At 40.2% G+C, this 21,661-nt stretch overlaps 1 protein-coding gene across 2 annotated transcripts in view; it reads left to right on the plus strand.

The window, feature by feature from the left end:
• USP32 (ubiquitin specific peptidase 32) overlaps window positions 1-21,661 on the plus strand; it is a 3,310,274-nt gene that overhangs the window by 3,135,140 nt on the left and 153,473 nt on the right. For both annotated transcript variants that reach the window (XM_044054559.1, XM_044054560.1), the window contains exon 32: window positions 20,546-20,997. In XM_044054559.1, coding sequence (XP_043910494.1) covers window positions 20,546-20,997 — 452 coding nt within the window. The remainder of the gene's footprint in view (window positions 1-20,545; window positions 20,998-21,661) is intronic.

The raw sequence follows: 21,661 nt of genomic DNA on the forward strand, positions 1-21,661 counted from the left end.
CCTCATTTGATGCCTGTTCTTCTTGTAGTGCAAGCCTTGGAGGGTGTATGTAAAGCTGCTTGTAACAACGATTCACAACCTTCAATCCCTAAAAATACAAATAGGTTTTATAGAGTTTCTTAAACTAGCAACTACTTATTTTATCACAGTAGGTCAGCTCCTGCAGCTATGTCTGCAACTTTGCTTGCATGGAACAGACTCCTGGTCTTGTCTAACCCTTCACCAGTAGACAAGGGAGGGAAAATTTTGAAGAGATTTGGTAAGAGAATGTTTTCTTCTTCCACTTTGGCATATAAAATCTTTAACCATCAAAATATTAAGTGGAAATGTGCTTTTTTTCTATAGACATTTTGAGCAATCTAGCTACCACTCTTTCCACTGAAGGTTGTGCCTATCTTAATTATTTCCAACATTCTCAAGCTTCTATCCATGCCTTAAGGAATGTGCTTGATTGCATAGATACTGTGTTTAAAGCCTCTGCTTCTGCTATTATTTTGAGGAGGAATGCCTGGGTATGAAATCAGAAGTTTTCTGATGAGGTAAAGTCTGAAATTTTGAATTCAGCTTTAGATAAGGAGGTGTTATTTGGCTCATCTGCTACTTAGGTCCAGAATCAATTTGATGAGAGGGGGACATTAATTGAATGAGTTTCTAAGATTTGTTCAGCCTCCCCCACTTTCAGGTCTCCCTAATTCTCTTTCATGACTGAGAAACAGAACAAGCAATCCCTGCCCTCAGTCCTAACAGGGAAACAAAAAGAAATGGCAAGAGGGTAACAATAAAAAACAAGGATCCTTTCCAAAAAGAGACAGTCTACTACTTCAGAAAGACTGTGCCAACATTATTCCTCCCTCCCATCTTTCTCCTATCTCTCAAAACCTGTCCCAACAACTTGCTCTGTACATTACCCTTTGGCAACAGATAGTGACAAATGCATGAGAATTAAAGGGTTAAGTAGGATCACAGTTTGCACTGTATACAAAAACCTCTCTTCAAGGGATTTCCTCCCCACCCTCCAAACCAAACATATTTTATTTCTCAGGTTCTTCAACTTTTGCTCATCCTAGGAGTAATAGAACCAATGCCGTTAAGTCAAAGGTGCAAAGGCAGAATTCTGTTCCAGAATGTTTCTGTTCCCAAAGAAAGAGTCTTCTTGGAGACCAGTTCTAGATCTTTCATTCTTAAATCTGAATGTGGAAATTCCAAAATTCAAGATGTTGATTATTCAAAGTCTGTTACCTCTTATTCCCCAGGGAAGGTTTTTGGTAACATTGGACTTAAAAGATGCGTACCACCACATTCTCATAGCCAAAAGCTTCAGGAAGTTTCTCAAGTTTTTTAAGTCTAAGTCACAGTATCAGTTGTCTGCATTACTCTTTGGTTATCTACTGCTCCAAGGGTATTTATGAAATGTTTAGCTCCAGTCATAGCTCATTGTAGACTGAATACTACACACATTTATCCTTACTTGCTTTTCTTTACAGTGTCTTTCCCAGATGTTGAGTCCCTAAAATAGGTTTCAACTCTTTTGACCAGTCTGGGATTCCAGATAAATTTTTAGAAGCCTTCCTTACTCTGTTACACAAGATTGTCTTTCAAGAGTATCTTATAGACATCCCCCAACAAAAAGCAGTTTTGATGCAGGAAAAGGTGATTTTTTTTTTATTTGACAGCCTTCCAGAGCTTCACAGTTGAGTCTTAGATTTCAGCAAGAGAGTTTCTCTGGATTCTGGGGTTCATGGCATCTATGATTACTGCTGCAGTAGCCTTAGCTATATTGGTTATATCCTGCCAAGGATATAACAGCCAGTGTCCAGAGCTTGAGGGCACCATCCACACACTCAAACTGTCAAGCAGCTCAAGATGAGCTGAAGAAAAGACAAGTTTGGGTGTGAAGCCCTTCAGAGCTTTACACCAGCCAAAGAGTGTGTTGTTCTGAGGCTTTTGAGGCTTGATGATCAGCTTGGGCTTTCGTTTGCTGGGAAGATAAGCTTCCTGTGGGGAAGAAACTTTCATTCTCTTGTATTTACTGATATTTTATTGCTTTCCTCTTAAGGATTTAAAGCTAATAGTGTGTTTTAATAGAATGTCTCAAGAATGTAATGTACTTTTAAATGAAGTACTTGTTTTTTCTTTCAGTTTAAAAATAGTGTAAACTAACTGATAAACACATTTTTTTCCTCAGAAAATGTATTTAATTTTCCATTAAGGGCTGCCATTGTGTTTGAAAGTGCTTTTTATTTTGTGTTTTTGTTTCTGTCAAAAAGGTAATTTCTGGACTAGTGGTTTTACCAGCATTTGCTGCTTTTCTTTCCCAGGAAAGAGGCAGCATTTTCATCTTGACCATTTAACAGTTTGTTGGTCCCGTGGTCAGTCATTCTTCCAGCAATAAAAAGAAAATTTAAGCAACAGCATTTGCCATTACAGCTGGCAAGCAATTTTTCCTCTGATGCAGGTGGGTCACTCTGCTGTGGCCATTTGTTGTACCTCAGACCACCTAGACAGTGAGACACTTCCCTGTGGTACATTTGGTTGCGGACACATGGCTGAAGTGACATTCAGCTGCAGAGAAATAAGGCTCATGTGAATTCCCTGTGGGCAAATGCAAGCACACACTGCCATGCCCATGGCTTTAACAACAAAGTGCATGGGGGTAGAAGAAGTAATGAGTGTGCTACAGTATGGAGAAAATCTTGCATGAACCTATAGTCATATTTATGCTTCCATTTGCATTTTAATGTTCTCCAGACACTGTGAAGGGGAAGTGGTCTATACACACCAATTGTAAAGGCACTGCCCATTGTGCCCTGAATTTCTACTGCCACTGGTTAGCTTGCTGCTGATGCCTGTCATGCTGTCTGCTGTTTCATGTTGCCTTATGGGCCATGTACATTGTTTTATCCTGTACATTTCATTATTGAAGTTGTGGGCATGGCCCCATATTTGGTTATTGATGTTATGGGCATGCCCACAGGGAATTTGCAACAGCCATATTTCACTGCAGCTGAATGTCAGTTCAACCATGTGTCTCCAGCAAAATGTACCACAGGAAATGTCTCGCTGCCTACATGCCTGACCCCCCCCCCCTACAGCCACTACGGATGGGGAGTTAGACACATCCTCTGTGGCTGTTAGAGTCCCTTCAGTGGGCAAGGGGAACCACTCTTTTCATTCCTGGGAGTGGCTTTAGGAAGTTTTTCTTCTTTATCAGAATGCTGTGCCTGTCCCTGGGGAAGCAGTGTCTGCCATTAGTAACACAGTTGGCCTCATTTTTCCTATCAAAAAGAAACAGAAAACCAAACGTATCTACTCCGCTTCAAATTTCTTTGGATAGGAGTAGTTTATGGGGACTGACTCAATGTTTAATTTGTGTTATTGATCCTTCTTGTAGAGTAGTTTCTGTTAAAAGAAAGAGGGATGCTGCTTTTCCCAAAGAGATTCAAGATTCTAAATCTGAACAGGAAGATACAGGGACAGATTCAGGGTTTTGTCCTCAGATTTATGATACAGATTCAGAGGAGATCTCAGTTTCTGATTATTTCTGTGAGGGTCTCTTTTTCTCTGACACTATTGCTAGAATGCCGCTATGTTTCTGGTGGGAGAACACTGAAATTTCTCAGTCCCTTAGAAAATGCTATGAGTTGTTAGAGAAGGATTTTCTATAACCCACACCCATTCCTCCTGTCCTGTCTGCTTTAGAGGATGTGTGTCTTACTGCCTACATTTTCCTGATAGTCTCCCAGCTGTCCCTAAAAAGGCAGATATGATGTGTAAAGTTCCTCAGCCTTTAAAAATGTTTCTGCATTTTAAAATTTTTATGCATTATTCCCAAACCTGACCCAGCAGCTGTAGCCTTAGTTGGCTCCACTGTTGTGAAGCACTTTAGTTAATTCTAATCCTACTCTTTCTAATACAGATGGGAAAATTATTGATATGTATACTTCAGTAACTTTGATTTTTCAGAATTTTAAATTGTCAGGCTCATATGGTAAAGTTTTTTCTGACATACTGTGAAAGTATAAGGAATGTTTTGTCCACAATTTCTTCTTCTGAAAAAAATCTGCTTTAAATAACTTAGTTTCTTCTGTTGCAGAGGTCATTGCTCATTGTTTACGGTACGAGTATGACTCTGGTGACAGTTCTTCCAGGGCTATGGCCACTGACACTGTTTTAAGGAGGTTTGCTTGGCTGCATTCTCAGAATCTCCCCGATGAAGCAAAAATGAGATTTTGAAGTCTCCTTTGGATACATATTCATTGTTTGGCCCCTGTGCTGCAGAGGTGATCAAAAAGTGAGATGAAAGGGCAAAATGATCCAGGGAATCTTTCAGCTTGCCTTTTCCAAATTGTCCAAGGTATTTTCTTTCTCCTGATTCAATTTTGGAAAAAAAAAAACAGAAAACAGTTTAACAGAATTCAGGTAAGCAGATGTTTCAGAAGTGGAAATGGGATTCCAAAACAAAGTCTCAAACCTCCCAAAACGAAGAATAGTCCAACAAGCCTGAATGACTCTTCAAGAGATCTTGTGACCCCTTTCTCTTCCAGAAAGTCTGAATCTCAGTTTTTCTCTTTGATAGCAGATTGTTTTAGTCAAATGGGTTTTGAAATTCATTCATCAGGGTTACAGATGACAGTTGGAGGAAGTTTTTCCTTTCCAGGGGGCCATTCCTCATCCTACAGGTCAGACTCTTTTGTTTCCACCTGTTCTTTATCACATGCTGTCCCAGTAGGTGATAGAACCAGTTCCTCCTTCCCAGATGGGGAAGGGTTTTCTTCAAGAATGTTGCTAGTGCCAAAGAAAGAAAATGCTTTGAGACCAGTTCTGGATCTAGACACCTCAGTTCAAAAATATTTTCTTACAAAGGAAATAGTAGGCCTTTATTTAGATCTATGTTTGTGGTCTTTCACTCAGACTTTGGTCACTGCAAGGGAATACCTCAGGAGTTTGGGTCTCATGGCATCTGTGATTCTCATGATACCCCTGACAAGAATACATATGAGAAAGTTACAGTGGTATCTGAAATCTCTTTGGCCCTTGCATCAACACCCTGTAGCTTTTCAGATCCAAGTAGTGATGTTTGTCAGAAGAAAAATTTTTTTGGTGAAGATAAAATGTCTTTAAATCCAGATTTCCCATTCTCCAGCCCTGCTACAAAGCAGTCAGTCACCACAGATACTTCAGACTTTACTTGGGGAGCTGTTTCAGGAGGAGTAAAAGTGCCAGTGGTATGGGACACCAAGAATAAGATCATTGTGGTGACTTCCTTCTGGCCCAGCCATCCATGGTTCTCCCTTCTTTTTGGAAATGGCCAGGAGCAATTACCACAAGCTTCCTCACAAAATGGATCTAGTCACACAAGAACAAAGGTGTTTGATACAGCCCGACAACAGTCATCTTCAGTTGACTGCTGTTTGATAGAGTCTTAATTCCTTTTAGTCACCTATTTTCTGAGAACGAGCAGCAGTTATTAATGGAGGCAAGAAAGCCTGCTACTAGAAAAATTTATATTAGCAAATGGAAAAGGATTTCTAGTTGGTGCCAGCAACATAACCAGCACCCATCCAGGGCTAGTTGTTCTCTGGTTTTGCATTATTTGTAATATCCTTTGACCTATCTTATTCCACTATCAAGGTTCATTTATCAGCCATTTCACCATGTCTGCCCATAGATCCTCTTCTTTCAAGGCAGTCTTATGTGAAAATGTTCTTGAAAAGAGTTTTGCATAAAAGGTCTCCCTAAGTAAACCAGTGACCTTTTGTTGAGATCTTAATTTTGTGTTAGAGAAGCTAACACTTGCTCCATTTGAAACAGCTAATCTGTCTGACTTGAGATTCTTAAAATGGAAAGCAGGTTTACTGATTGCTCTGACCTCTACAAGAAGGGTATCTGAGTTGCAAACTCTTATGGTAAGTCAGCCCTCCCTCATTTTCCATAGGGACAGGCTTTCTTTGAGAACTAATCCTTCTTTAATGCTTAACTCATTCACTCCACAGCAGCTCAGAAAAAGCTGCCTGCTTAATTCCACCATAGGAACAACAGTGCAGCCTGAGCTCATTTTCAGAAAATCCATTCGTAATGCCATGCAGAAAATAAATGTTCATAACACACTAACTATAAGAGCTAGACTAAAAATGTAAATATGAAAGTTGTTCAGCAGACACTGACCTTTCCAACAGTGTAAATGTTCATAGTGCATATCAAAGTCATTATTAAATATTTAGCAAGGAATGTTGATATTGTGCATATTTTTTACCTTTTTGGAAAAGCAAAGCACAATATCTTGGTCAATGTACCATTTGTATTTAATTTGTTTGTATGAATGTCAGCTTTAAAATTATACCTTAACCATTACTGTGTGATGCTCCTTTACAGAGATATTCACAGAAATATGATTAATATAATATAAACAAAGCATAATATCTCATCACCTGTAGCAGACAGAGGCTACATATCAGTGTAGAAGTTGTGCATCACAATGTCAACGTTAAAATGATGCATCATTTGTGTCATCACCATGCTCCCTTGCAAATATATGGGCATAATAATGAGCGATATTGGAAATGTATAATTTCCATAACCTAACTCCAAAACAAACTTTGATATCTGCACATGTGTACAACATACAGGCACAGTTCTTTTACCATGTTGGAACTGTCAATACTGTCTTCAAAATGAGGTATTACTTAGCACATTCAGATTCTCCCTTGCGAAGTTATTTACCAACATATGAAAAAAAATCATAATTCCCGTAACCTAAGCTCGAAACAAACTTTGATATCTGTACATGTGTACAACATACAGGCACAGTTCTTTTACCATGTTGGAACTATCAATACTGTCTTTAAATTGATGTATTACTTAGCACATTCAGATGCTTCCTTGCAAAGTTATTTACTAAAATATGAAAAAAAAATCATAATTTCCATAACCTAAATAGGTTCATAGGTAGGTACTAGGCTATTGGCCCTAGGGCCTATATAAGCCTAGCCAAAAAGCTACCCTGGGTTTCACCACCCAAGAAAATTATTTCCTGTGCCCCAGTTGAGCAGAGCCACAGAGGGGCTCCCCAGGGTGAATTTCCTATTTCCCATCCAATCATTAAGATTTTTGTTGTAGAGTACAAACGAGGAGCTTTGTTTGATATAGATAGGTAGTTTATTCCAGAGTATGGGAAGTCTCTGGGACAGGAATCTATCCCTCCAGCATGTTCTGTTTATTGTGGAGACAAGGTTTAGGTCCCTAGAGCGTGTAGCTTGGAGGGATTAGGATTTCTTTAAGTGGAGCATGTCTAACACCTCTGGGTTTGACATAGCTTTGTATGTTAGGCAGAGGTCGCCTCTGAATAGGCGATATGCGACGGAGTAAAGCTGGAGTTTTTTGAGACGGTCTGTGTAGGGCATCTGTTTGAGGCCAGTAATCCTCTTTGTGAGGTATTTCTGTGGCATTTCCATTTGTTGTAGATATCTTGTGAGGTACATACCAAAAGGGGCGGTGTACTCCATAATGGGTCTAATGAGTGACGAGTAGAGGGGAACAATGACCTCTTTTTTTCCTGGATGAGAAACCTTTTGTGATGAGGTGTGCCATGTAGAAGGATTTCCTGACTACTGTGGCAATGTGATTATCAAAGGAGAGACTACTGTCCACCTGTGTCCTAAGGTCTTTTATCACACTTTCAGTGTTAAGTAGACTACCACCTGTGTGGTAGCTCATGGATACAGAGTTTTTACCAAAGGGGATGACAGTGCACTTTTTGGCATTGAGCTTGAGGCCATGGTTTTGACACCAGGCATCTGTCTCAGTGAGGTCCTTTTGTAGGATATCCACATCATTAGGAGTTTGCAGTCATTTGTGAACTTCATTAACCAAAGACCTTCTGTGTTAGCCTGTACTTCAGAAAAGTAGATACTAAACAGGAGAGGACCCAGGACTGAACCCTGTGGTACTCCACTTGTGACTGGTCTGAAGTCAGATTTGGAGTTTGCTACTTTCACAGTGTGGGTTCTGTCACTGAACCAGTTGGCAACCCATCTTGTGACATAGGGATTTATACCTAGTTTAGTGAGTTTATCTATAATTCCAGAGTGGGGGATGGTGTCAGAAGCCTTGGCGAGATCTAGATAGGCTGTGTGAACCAGCTTGCCCTCTTCTACGGCTTTGGCGACTGCTTCAAAGAAGTCTGTTAGATTTGGGAGACATGATCTGACTTTTACAAACCCAAACTGGGTGGGGTCCAGAGTTTGGAGATTTCCATAGCCTAAGTCCGAAACAAAATTTGATATCTGCACATGTGTACAACATACAGGCACAGTTCTTTTATCATGTTGGAACTATCGGTACTGTCTTTAAAATGCGTTATTACTTAGCACATCCAGATGCTCCCTTGCAAAGTTATTTTCCAAAATATGAAAAAAAAATCATAATTTCCATAACCTGAGTCCTAAAAAAACTGATATCTGTACATGTGTACAGCATTCAGACCCAGTTGTTTTACCATGTAGATGCATATGATTGTAAATATACACATTCTTGGTGTAGCCAACATACTGCTGAATGGGTACATGTAAAGGGAAAAAGCAAGGTAAGGACCGCCACTCCACTAATGAACCCAGGACAGGCATGGGACTTCAGTGGCAGGCAAGGCCATGTGATCTGTCCGGTAGCTGTGCTGGCTACCTACAGATAAAATACCTTCCTTTTTTTGATAAAAGAGAGATACATTTAACTTCACTGTCAAACATTATTAACCTTATAAACCAGACAATAAATTCTTGCAATTTTCAACTATAAAAAGTAGATTAAGAAACATATAATACCTTTCAGTCAGCTATACCAATCTGAAGTTAAAAAAGATGGCAGTACTTAAAAAAAAAAAAAAAACAAAAACAAAAAAAAAACAGAATTCTACAGCCGGTATGCTGAATATTGCATATATTACATAAAAGGTATAGAACCACACCAAGAAGGGAAGTCCTACTTCCCATGTAATTTCCACATATAATTCTTTGTATCACGTGTTTGAAATGAGTGCATCTCATGCTCATTTTCTACATTTTTCAGTGCTCCACAAACTACTGTTCCATCTGGCTTACTTGTGGTCTCTGTTCTCTGTTCTCTGTATGCCTACTAGTTTCATCCGTTGCTGTTATTTCAGGTTCTCTGCACCCTTGGAAATGATGCATCACATAAAAATTACACTCCTGGGGTGCAAAAGGGGAAAGGCATTAAAAGCATTGACTTATGTGGGTCTGCAAGGCTGGTACACTCTGGTATAGCATAACTAAGAAACCATTATCCAACTAGTTTTCTTTCTTTTTTTTTTTTTTTTTTTTGAATATATATTTCTGAGCTATTCTATACACATCAAATATATATATGTATTTATTGTGATGTGCTGAAGGTATTTCCAATAAATACACTGTCAATGATTCGAAAAAAGCATCTGCTCACTATATTCATTATACGAATATGTGATGCTCTGCATTTTCCTTAATTCATTCAGACACCTTCTTTCCCAAAATTTTTGGTTTGGAAATTGAACCAAAACCAGCAATTATTCAAAGCCTGTTTTAAGCTAACAGCTATAGGTGGATGTTGACATGGTTTTGCTAAACAGATATCAACCAGACCCAAAAGGAAGATGAGCATATCAAAGATGATGGGTGAATTTCTATAGGTTTGGGACATTTACAGAAACTGTGCTAAAAGACCGTGACGTCCCTCTCTGTTACTTTTGTGCTTTGTTTAACGCCAGAACTGTAAGTCATCAGGCCCTTATTGTAGCTAGATATTTTCGCTTACAGTCCTTGAATTCTGATATGGCTTCAGTAAGCCATCTGGCAGCAGATCTTCCGAAAAAGCATAAGGATAAAGACAGAGACAGACCACACAGGTCCAAACCTACCAATGACGCTTCTGTTAAGCTAGTCGTCAGTTCTTCGGTCCTCAGTGAGCCGCTTTCGCAGCCCCTGATGCCTGCTTCTGTGGATTCACAGGCCACTACCGAAACCCTTTCGGAGTCTGGTATGCTGCAAAGCTCTTCTTCAACTAAGGATCCTGCAGTTGTCTCCACCAAGGACATTTCTGATTGCTCCAGACTTGCCTCGCCAGCACTGGTACCCACTGCTGCGCAGCCTGTCCCCACTACCACCATGGCATCTCCCTCAGACCCCAACCCTCTCGACCCAGAGGGAAGGAGAATTCATACATCCCCAGTTGCAGACCCTCAATTTGGAAGCCTGGCTTATTCCCGGACCACTGATCAATCTGCCAATCTCACTAAACAGGTTGTAGATGTTATACGTGAGGCTAGACGCCCTAGCACTAGAAAGTCTTATGCTGACAAATGTAAAAGGTTCTGCACCTGGATTCAGGTTAAGGGAGCCAATACAGCACAGCCCTCCCTACCTCTCATCCTGGATTACCTAGCTGACCTTCTACACAGTGGTCTCTCCTTTTCCTCTATTAAAATTCATGCCTCTGCTATCTCTTCTCATTTCCACACTGAGCACCCCCTTTTCTCATACCCTCTGATCAAACAGTTCCTAAGAGGGGTAGCAACTTGAGGCCACCCAGAAGAGCACCTACCCCAGCTTGGGACATAAACTTTGTGCTGGAAAAGCTCACCCTGCCCCCCTTTGAACCAGCATCTTCAGCAGAGTTAAAGTTTCTCTTCTGGAAGACCGCTTTTCTTCTGCCCATCACTTCAGCCAGAAGAGTCTCCGAGCTACATGCACTCATGGCTGTAGAGCACTTTATCATCTTCCATGCTGACATGGTGTCCTTCAGGACTAACCCATCCTTCATGCCCAAAGTGGTGTCCAGTGTGGCTCTCAACCAGTCCATTCATTTGCCCACCTTTTTCCCTAACCCACAAAACAAGGGGTAAAGGATCCTGCACTCTCTAGTTGTGCACAGACAGCTCAGATTCTATATAGACAGAGCTAAATCATTCAGAAAGACTGATCAATTACTGGGTAGCTTTGCTGTAGGGGCAGAGGGCAAAGCTATCTCCAAACAAACCATTTCTGAATGGATAGCACACTGCATCCATTTCTGTTACAAGCAACATGGAAAACCTCCCCCTAAGGGGATCAGGATTCGGTCTACCAGAGCAGCCTCCACCTCTGCAGCTTTCCTCAGAGGAGTCCCCACCAGGGACATCCTGGAGGCTGCCACCTGGACATCTGTTCACACTTTCACCACGCATTACCACCTGCCTATCTTCTCCAAATCCAGGGCAGGCTTTGCCACTGCAGTCTTGCAGGGCATCCTAGCCAGTCCCTAGTCTCCTTGACTGCCTCCACTCTTTTCCTCAGCTTTGGGAATCAACCCAAATACGATGACTGCAACAGTGAGACACGAAGAACATAGTACAGTTATGTACACTTACCATAAATCTAGATGTTCGAGTGTATTCACTGTTGTAGTCCTGGTTTCCCTCCCTCCATCCCCCTCTTCTTTCTCTCTCCCTCCTTACAAGGAACTTTTTGGTATTTAATTTCTACTGGTGGGGTACTGCCACCATATCCTGGCTCCCACTTAGGGGCTCCTGACAGGGCAAGAAAAACTGATGTAATGGCGTCGGCTGCCTTACTTTATACTACTGACGATCTGACATCGGTCCTGAAGCGACAGCAACTGACGTAGAAATATGAAGCCTCTGGAATTTGGACCGGCCAAGGGCTACCCTGGTAGGGATAAACCAAATGTGATGACTGCAGCAGTGAATACACTCGAACATCTACATTTATGGTAAGTGTACACAACTGTACTTTCACTCTCTCATACACCCAAGCAGGCACTTCTACATTCATGCACACACTCTTCATTCATTCCTTTACCATTCGTTCTCTCATACACAAATGCAGGCACTTCTACATTCATACACACACTTTGCATTCACCCCTTTACCATTTGCTCTCTCATACACACATGCAGGCACTTCTACATACATTCACACACACTTCATTCTCTCTGCACGCAGATAGTTTGAGAACTATTATTCAGAACTATACTCAGGGCTGGTAGGAGCAGGCCGGGTAGATGGGGAGATGGATGTATTTTTTTAGGAGAACTAAATATCCCAGTTCTTGACCCAGAGCAGTCATAACCATTGTGGAAAGAGATAATAAAGGAGGAGATTGAAGAACGGACACAGAGTATGCCAAGAGGAAAATCCCCCGGAACAGATGGTCTACCAGTAGGCCTTTGGAAATGGATACGAGAGCCTTTTTACATAGGATTAAAACATTTTTTCAGTGAGGTCCTGATGACTAAAAAGTCACATTTTTGTGGAAAGTAACAATAAAAACTCACAAAAAGGGTAAAGATCTAGCACTTTCTTCCTCCTATCCTCTGATTTACACCACAACTGCAAAGTTCTTTGGCCATACTAGCTCAATGGCTAGCTAAATATATCTGATAGTTAACAGAAGAGGATCAAAAAGGCTTTGTGGGAGGAAGCTTACCTTACCATAGGCTAAATCAATTCAGCAGTTCTTGTTGCCAGCAGAAGAAAAACAATGAGACCTTCAAAGCAAAAACCGCCAAACAGGTGTCTCCAATTCTGGTCAATAAATAGAGGGATCTAGCAGCTGATAGAATCTGCAAATCTCAGAAAAAAGAAAGGAAATACCTGCTGTTGGACCCTGTATTTATTCAGGGAGAACAAAAGAATTGTAGATTTGGGGTGGAGGTGTTATGCAAGTGGTGGCTTGGATTGCAGTAATCCAATTGCCTGCCTCCACTTGCATAATCAACCGCTTTACAAACTGATTTTCTTCAAAAACTTCAATGTGAGCAGCATGTAAAAACACACTGAATCGTAGGTATATGAAAGACTATGATTACAAATCTACATTGCAGTTTGTCACGTCAGTGGAAGGTTCTCTGTGGTAACTGCTTGCAATTCCTATCGTCTCACAGCACACTAGAGTGTAAGCACAGAGGCGCTATGAGATGGTACTCGGGGTTAATGAGTTAAAGTGGTATCTGAGTTTATTTTAATTTAATCAGTCCATTTCCCCATATTCTTTTCTGTACCTAAAAATGACATAGAAAGGATATTCCATACCTTGGATGTCTACAGACATATCAGGAACTATCTTGTCAAAACTAAATCCTTCAGATCTTTGGATCAATTGTTCACTTCTTGTGAAGGAAAGAAGGGACAACCTTTGTCAAAACAAATTATTTACAAATAGTTGTCTAAGACTATTGCCTTTTGTTGTAGTCACTATGGCAAATCTATTCCAGGCAGGGTTAAGGCCTACTCTACCAGGCCTTGGCTTCATCTATGTTGTTTGGAAATGGTTGCATTTTAGAAGTATTCTAGAAACTATTTGGTCCTGTCTGCATACTTTTGCAATGCACTACAAGCTTGATTCCTTCTCTAGGTCCAGATCAGGTTTTGCTATGACTATCTCAAGGGACTCTTGGACTCTTCTCCTTCCTCCTCCTAAGTATAGTTAGCTATGGTAATCTATCTATATAGCTTAGTTAAGGTTAGTGCAGCAGTGGTGATTGTGAAGAACATAGTACAGTTATGTAAGCTGAACTTGCTGTAACAGTAGATGTTCAAATAATCAATGCTGCAGTAGCCGTTCCCTCCCTCTATCCCCCTTGTTTTTTTGTTTGTGTTTTTTATGCCAGGGGATAGACATTTATTTTTTGTTATTCCTAATATTGTCCTTTCAGGGCTCAGCCTCCCTCTCCCTGCAAGCAGGAAAACCCTGAATGGCTTCACCCCCCAAAACTTGTCTTTTAGTCAACTTATTTCAAGCTGGTGGACAGTTTGGGCACTGAAAAGTTGCCCTGAAACTTTGGAAGCTAACTGGCTATGTCCTTGGCAGGATGTATCCCATGTAGCTAAGGTTACTGCAACAGTGAACATTTGAACATCTACTGTTATATTAAGTTGTACTTACGCAGCTGTACTTTCTCATGATTCCTCTTGCTAGATTGCATGCATAAAAGAGTCAGCGATAACTAAAAAAAATATATGTACCCAACATTTGCATCCTCTGGATTTTCAGATTCCAATCTTGGAGATTATGAAAAAAGAATTATGTTGGTTTATACTACAAATTCAAGCAAATGCAGGTCTTCCCTTTTCTTCTTAACCTTCATGACAATCTGTTAATACAGACATCTCAGATTTTGCTGGGAGGAGGTAAACGTATAAGGCCTGTGGGATTCTTCAGACAGAGAAAAGAACATCCGTTTAAAAGAGATGCTGGCTGTGATCCACACCTTAAAATCTTTCCATCATCTGTGGCCCCAGGACCACTTCAGGTGATTATAGACAGCATCAAAGTGATGTGATACATCAGCAAGCAAGGGGGCACAAGGTCATACTTTACTCTTTATGTAGTCTGGCTATGATCGCTTCAGAGTTAGCTGTTCAGCACTTTTTAACCCTCCAAGACAAGCTGAGCTGGACCAGGAGGCGACCCTCACAAATGGAAATTGAATATGAGTTTCTTTTAGGAATAGATTCATTTGCGGGAACACCTCAAGTAGATTTATTTGCCTCATTTCAAAACAGCTAACTAAGCAGATTCTGCTGCAGGACTCCATGCAAACAGGCCTGGAAGATGGATACTTTTAATTCCCTTGGAGGAGAAAGTTCTTTATGCATTTCCAACCTTTTCACTGATATCCAGGGTAATTCTAAAGACTTATAAGGACTCTCCAAAAATATTGATGACCCCCTTTTAGCCAAGTTAACATTGGATGTTCTTTATATTGATCACTGCTGCAGTACCCTAATCTGTATAGCTTATAACCTGTATAGGATATAACAGCCAGCCAGCTTCCAATGCTTCAGGGCACCTTCCACTTGTCCGGACTGTTAAGACAACTTAAGGTGAACTGACTAAAAGACAGATTTTGGGTGTCAATCTCTTCAGAGCTTTCAAACTGCTAAGGAGAGCACTCCTCGGTACTTCATTACAAACTGGACTTACTCAAACAAGACAGGGTGAGTTTGATACATCCCATTCTCAAACATGTTCAGCAAACTGTCTAGATGATTAGGTTCTTTTCAGAGGGCATGTGTGTATCCGGTACTAAAGGAGGCAAGAAAATGTAGTAAAAAATGGAAGAAATTTTCTAGGTGGTGCCAAGCTTTTAACAAAGGCTTTACAAGAAATCATATAGGACTGGTACTCAGATATTTGTGTGAGTTACTAGCCTCTGGCCATCCATAGTCCTCTGTCAGTGTACATCTTGCAGCCATTTCACCATGTCAGCCCATGGATCCTCCACTCCAGTGTTTTTAGTAAAACAGTTTCTGAAAAGTGTTACACCTGAGACCTTCATGCAAATCAGTTATTTCTTCCTGGGATGTTAACTTTATGGTGGAAAAGTTAACAGTGTCTCCATTTGAATCTGCTTTTCAGGTAGAACTGAGGTACATTACTTGGAAAACTGTTATTTTCATTTCTGTGATACTTGCCAGAAGAGTATCTGATTTGCAAGCTCTCATGATGGGTGAAACCTATGTGGTCTTCTAGAAGTATGGGATATCTTTAAGAACATATCCCTCATTCATGCCCAAGGAGGTTTTACAGATTACTTTGAATTAAGCCACCAGTCTCTCATTGTTCTAACTGACCCTCAGAACATGTGAGAAAAGGATTCTACATACTCTGGACATGCATAGGCAGCTTAGGTACTATCTTGACAGAACCAAGTCCTTTAGAAAAGCTGAACAACTATTTATTTCTTATTGTGGGACTAAGAAAGATGATGTGTGTCAAAGCAGACTTTCCAGACAGTTGTCCTTGGCTGTTGCCTCCTGTTTATACCTGCCATAGTAAACCAAGGGCCTTGTCTTTTTCAATGGCTCGTTGGAAAGTGGTGGATTCTAGAAGTATTCTAGAGGTAGCTACATGGTCCTCTGTGTATACCTTTACAAGGCATTACAAACTATATTCTTTTTCTAGATCCAGGACTGGCTGTGTTAGGACTATTCTCCAGGGGCTCCTGGATCCATATCCTTCCTCCTCCCAGGATAGATAGGCTTTGGTAATCTACTCGTATAACATTTTAGGTTACTGAAACAGTGGGAGTGATGAACGTTTTACAGTTGTATAAGCTGCGCATACCCATAGCAATAGATGTTCAAACTCCTCATTGCATCTTCCAGTCTGGATCCCCCTACTATTATGTATAGCTTAAAATAGTTTAGTGGTTATCTCTTATTTGTTTAGTTCATGCTGCTACTTTTCTGTTAGGCAAGAAAGTCCTAAAGATTTTCCACCTTGTCTGCTGATTTTTCCCTCATTTGAGCTGTCCAATCTGCAGTCAGAGTGGAAGTGAGGGATGGAGCCAGAGATTTTGAAAGCTGACCAGTTGTGTCTTGGACTGAACACAGCCCAAAAAGCCTTTTACTGTAGCAATGAGGAATTCAAATAAGTTGCGCGTAGTACTTTCACTGAGGACACTAAAGTGACATAGTATGGATGCAGCTTTTAGGGGACCCTTGTTGACTGAACCAGAAATAGAACAGTTTCAGAAAGCAGGGTCCTTTTTGGCTGAGGGGGGGGGGGCACTCTTCATTCTCCCCAGCATTCCTTTTCTTGAACTCAAAAGAGCTAGGGAAAACAGTTATTTTGGCACACCTTATGGAGCCTACACAGCAAGGTACCTGATTTAAATTGGTCCTTTCTTACATGACAAGAACATTTGTCAAAGAGTTGTGAGTCTCAGCATTCCTGGAGATTTTGTGGCTCTTTCACCCCCCCCCCCCCCCAAAGATAGTCAACAGATAGTTCTCCATTCACTTTTCACAATGCTCCAAGGTATGCCGAGAATGATGGATAAAGATCATCAAAAGCAGATACCACTCAGGTTCAAAGCAGTTTGTAGCACTCAGGGTCAAACCAGGATGCCCGTCTCTGCTGCTGCCACTGTGCTACCCTGTAATGCAACACAGACATGGAAGGAAGTATAGCAGCTCCTCATAAAAAAATGTTATCCTGGTGGTCCCTGTAGATTAGATTGGATTATTTTTTTTTCTCCTGATTCATTTTGGTTGCCAAAGAAAATGCATGATCTCAAGTTCATACTATCAGCAGTCTAAATGCTTTCATTCTAAATGATTCCATCTACATGTTCATGCAGTAGGTCATGTGCCCATGTATGTCAAGATTAGATTAAATGTGCTTTTTCTGCTTCCTGGGTGCTTACCTGTGCAAGAAAAAAAAATCATATGAGGAGTCTTCATTTCAGAATAGTGATCAAACATGGTCAGTGATGGCCCCTGGCATTTGCTGGTACCTCAGCTTGGTGGGTATTCACCAGATTCATAGATTCATTGATTGTTACTAGTAAAATGACCCAGAGAGCCTTTCTAAATTTAACAAAGTTTTCCCAAAAGAATAATGATGTCCAGTATCCAAACAGGACATTGAGGGCCAGGCATTTATAAACTACCTCTGTCCATAAGAGACATGTGTGCCAGGCTCAAAGTATGGCAGTGGTGGTGTCTTATCTTCATCTGGAGAGTATCTGAGATTTCCCTGCTTGGTATTCTGGTTGCTGGTCTTACCAATGAGGGACAGTTTTATTCATCCGAGGGATTTACTGCTTCAGCTGTACTCTTGGCTTTGGCTCACCATCAACTTGGCAGTGTCAGCTCAGTTCAACACAGGGCATCTTATTCTTTGGGGCTGTTATCAGAACTAGAATGGATTAACTATATTTAACAAGTGAACAAGGAACAGAACATCCTGCAGTCAGTTTCCTCCCTGTTTTCACATTGTCAATGACATTGTCTTTGTTGTGCCAGGCTGTATATGTAGGTTTTGCAATGGACCCTCCAAATTCATTGGTCACACCATTCCAAATCTCCAGAGATGCTAGTCAGGATCTGCAATGCATGGTGATGCAATCTGCTTTGGTGACTTCAGTTGAGCAGTATGGAGGGGGGGCAGCCACAAGAGACATGATCTGCACAGGGGTTGTCTTTGCACATCGGCATTAAGGAGAGGAGCACAATCTTGCTGTCTTTCTTGGCGTCAGGGTACATTCTTCCACTTGGAATATTGGCAATTCATTTAGACAACACTGTAGTGATTTGATACATCAACAAATGGGGATATGAGATCCTTGATCCTTTTGATGAGAGGCATCTACAGTGTGTGAGTGGGCAGTTTCAACCCAGCATTTTCTAGTTGCCATATATTTCCACAATAGCCAACTATATGTTAGATAAGCTCAGTCATTGTCCTCTGATGTCTCATAAGTGATCATTTAGTCCAGCCACTACCAGGGTGTTGTTCCAGTGTGATCAGTGCTAAATGTCAGAAGTTTTTATTGCCAATTCCTTTGCCCAGTGGATAAAGTAGGGGATGTGTTAGCCAAGGACTTGACCATGAGAGTTATGTTATGCTTTTCCCTGTTTACTCTATGACCAAGCTTCATATGTCCAAGGTGATTTAAGAATCCCACTTTGGCTCAGACAGATGTGGCTCCCCCTCTTCAGAAGGATTCAAGTAGAATCTCCTTTCAGACTGTCTATGAAAAAGGCATTTCTGTCATACTGTTCTGGCAGGACACATCCAAACTTCTGGGCTCTGAAATTAACAGCTTGGCTACTCCACTTGCATTGATCACTGTGGGTCAAGGTTTCTGAAGCAGGATGATAGACATTGTGTTATTGTCTCAAACATCCACCACCTAGAAGGTATACAAAGACAAGTGGTAACAATTTTCAGTATGTGGTGTGCATCGTAAATCGTAACTAGCATCCGTTTTCAGCTCCAGCCTCCTTGGTTCTTGAGGAAAAAAATGAAACTGTTAAAATCAAGAAATCACTTATTTAATAATAAAAAAATAGACTCTCACATTAAGGGCATTCATATTATACAAAATACTTTTTCAGAGTGGGTATGCTTGTTATCATCAACCTTAAATGCATATGTTTTAATTAAAAACAACCACTCATCAGTTACTGTTTCCATCTCCTCCTGTTTAACCCGCTATTAAAATTTACTGCTTTTTTAATTCTTGAGGCAGCATACCTCTATCTTTATTTGCCATTAGTCTTCTTTATATTCAAATTTGTTATCAGAGCCACCTTCCGTGATACCATATTTAAAGTAATCCAAAACTCAAAAACAAAATGTATTCCCTCCAATACAGTTTATTGATTGTCATATATCTAGTATAATCTTAGGTATTCAGTGCAACATAATAATCATACATTTTTCTGTGTATCTTATGAACTGTTTTCCTTATATTGAATTGCTTTCTTTTGTTATTGAACTACTGCCATTGCTAACACCCACGACAAGGGAATCAACCTATCCTATTATCCATTTGTCTGACTGTGCTTTCTGTAGAAGACATCTGCTTGAAATGTTTACCTCTTTTATTCACAAACATATGTTTTTCAACTAATATTTTACTTACAACTTCATACCTGGAAACTATTTTCTAGAAGGAGGGAGTTGACCTAATAAAGTGCTGAGAGAAAGCTGGCCAGCAAAACCTTTGCTATTATTTCAGAAGAAAATGCTGGATAAGCAGACTAATGTGAGGAAAAATTCCAGAAGAATAAGGGATAGCCTGGAGAGTGCTTTCTTGGAGGAAGATTCACTCCGAAAAGCAGAAGGGGGACTTCTTACCTGACTATGGGCAGCCATTTGTTTATGGACAGAAATTAGTTTCCCCTTACATGTGACATTATCACATGCTAAATTCTGTAAAGTGGTTATAGATATAAATGAGTTTTGTTAAATAAACTAGCAGGTAAGAACAATCCTGGTGTAGGACAAAGTTTCAGAAATACAGTACAACACAGTGGATAGTGACTAAGTATTCACATCTGTCCATAGGGACATATTGTTGGTGCAGACATGATTCAACTGTATTTAACTGTATATGAAATACACGTTGGTATTAATTCAGTTGTTGAAACTGCAAACTGGGAATACACTTTAAACTTAGGAGAAAGGGAAACTAGTATTACGAATATAATTTCTGAACTCAGAAACCCATGTAGAGGTTGGTAGACAGGAAGTTACATAATGGGCAGATTGCCCAATTGGAGGTAAGATTCTCTATAAGAGGGAGGGAACGGTAAAAAAAAAATGTGAAAGTGGGCAGTACAGTCATATCACCTACTTTGCACCATCTGGGCAGCTTTTGCGGACTCCTTAATTCACTATCACGTGCATATAACTGCTTATCCGACACTTTTAAATGGTGTCTCTTTTTTATAGTGTCAAAAAGTTCATTTTTGTGGGTGTTTTTGAATCCATGAGCTCAATGCTTCATTGTAAAGTAATAGTATAAATATTTTATAGACATTCTTTAGTTATAACTAAATGTATAAAATTCCTTTCCAATTTATGTTGTTTTGTCTTAAAACATGTAGACATACAGTCTAAACATTACAGTCAGCATTCATACTTCAGACAGCAGTTTGGAAAACTGTCTACTCTCAATACAGTGTAAGGAAATTGTAAGCAAACTCAAAAAACCTAGAGGTCAACACAATAACGACTTTTTTTTTTTTTTTTTTTTGTAATAGCATCTCCATCTTCATTACGGAAAAGCAGCAGTGCTTCCTCCAGCAAGAACAACAGCCCAAGTAATAGCCCAAGGACTGTGGGAAAAAATAAAGGGAGGTTACGACTGCCACAGCTGGGAAGCAAAAACAAGCTCTCTAATAGCAAAGACAATTTAGATTCCTGCAAGGAAAATGGTACTGATCTAGAACAAAAACTTACTTCTGAACAAGTAGATTTTTGTGCTAAAGCAAGTTTTTTTGGAGGAAACCAAGATGAGCCAGTGGAAATGGGAGTATGCACTGCTCAGGACAGTGAAGTGACTGCATTAAGTGGACTGAGCCATGAAACAGGGCAGACTGGGTTTGTCAATGGCAACAACTGCCCACTTGAAAACCACATTGAAGAAGACAGCACAGATGACCAAAGAGATGATAATTGCCTAAAGCCTGTGTATAATCTTTATGCAATTTCGGTAAGTAATAAGGATGTGCTACCAAAGAAATACATTGTAGTGCTTGAAAGAAACCCATGTAGCTTTGTCAGATTTGGTGAAGCCACATCTCTGTCCCCAAATATAACAAGATGTTTCCAGCTTAATGTAAACTTGGGGTCTAATTCATAATCCCAAAGCAGAAAATCCCAAGTAAGAAAATCCCAGATATAGAAGATTGGATGTGCTACATAAGAAAAACTTCAAAACCAGAATGCATAATGAAATGTAGACATGCAGCATCTTAATTGTATTAGGAGCTGTGTAGGTGCATTAGTAAGCACTTAAACACATGTATCTTGAGAGTCAAGCCTAAATGAATCTTCTGTGAAGTAACCTCAAAACTTCAAATGCTGAGTCTGTGTATTGAAAGAAGTAAGTTGTTCACTCACAAAAAATAATGATGTAAATGAAAAGTGTAAAGAAATTACAATGTAATGTATATTGTACATTTATTTTGTGGGAGAAATCCCCCGCACCCTCCCATTTTTCTTATAATTTCTGTATGATTGCATTCTGTGTGTTTGGGGTGGGGGGTGTTTTATTTTTGCTGAAAGCCAAGAATTCCCTTTTTCTTGTGGCTTTGTAATCTCAGAATTAAAATATATGTGTGTGTGTGTATTTGGAGAGGAATGATAGAAGAAAG

Source organism: Protopterus annectens, chromosome 13.part0 (genome assembly GCF_019279795.1).
Source record: "Protopterus annectens isolate FY-2018-M chromosome 13.part0, PAN1.0, whole genome shotgun sequence".
Lineage (NCBI taxonomy): Eukaryota > Metazoa > Chordata > Ceratodontiformes > Protopteridae > Protopterus > Protopterus annectens.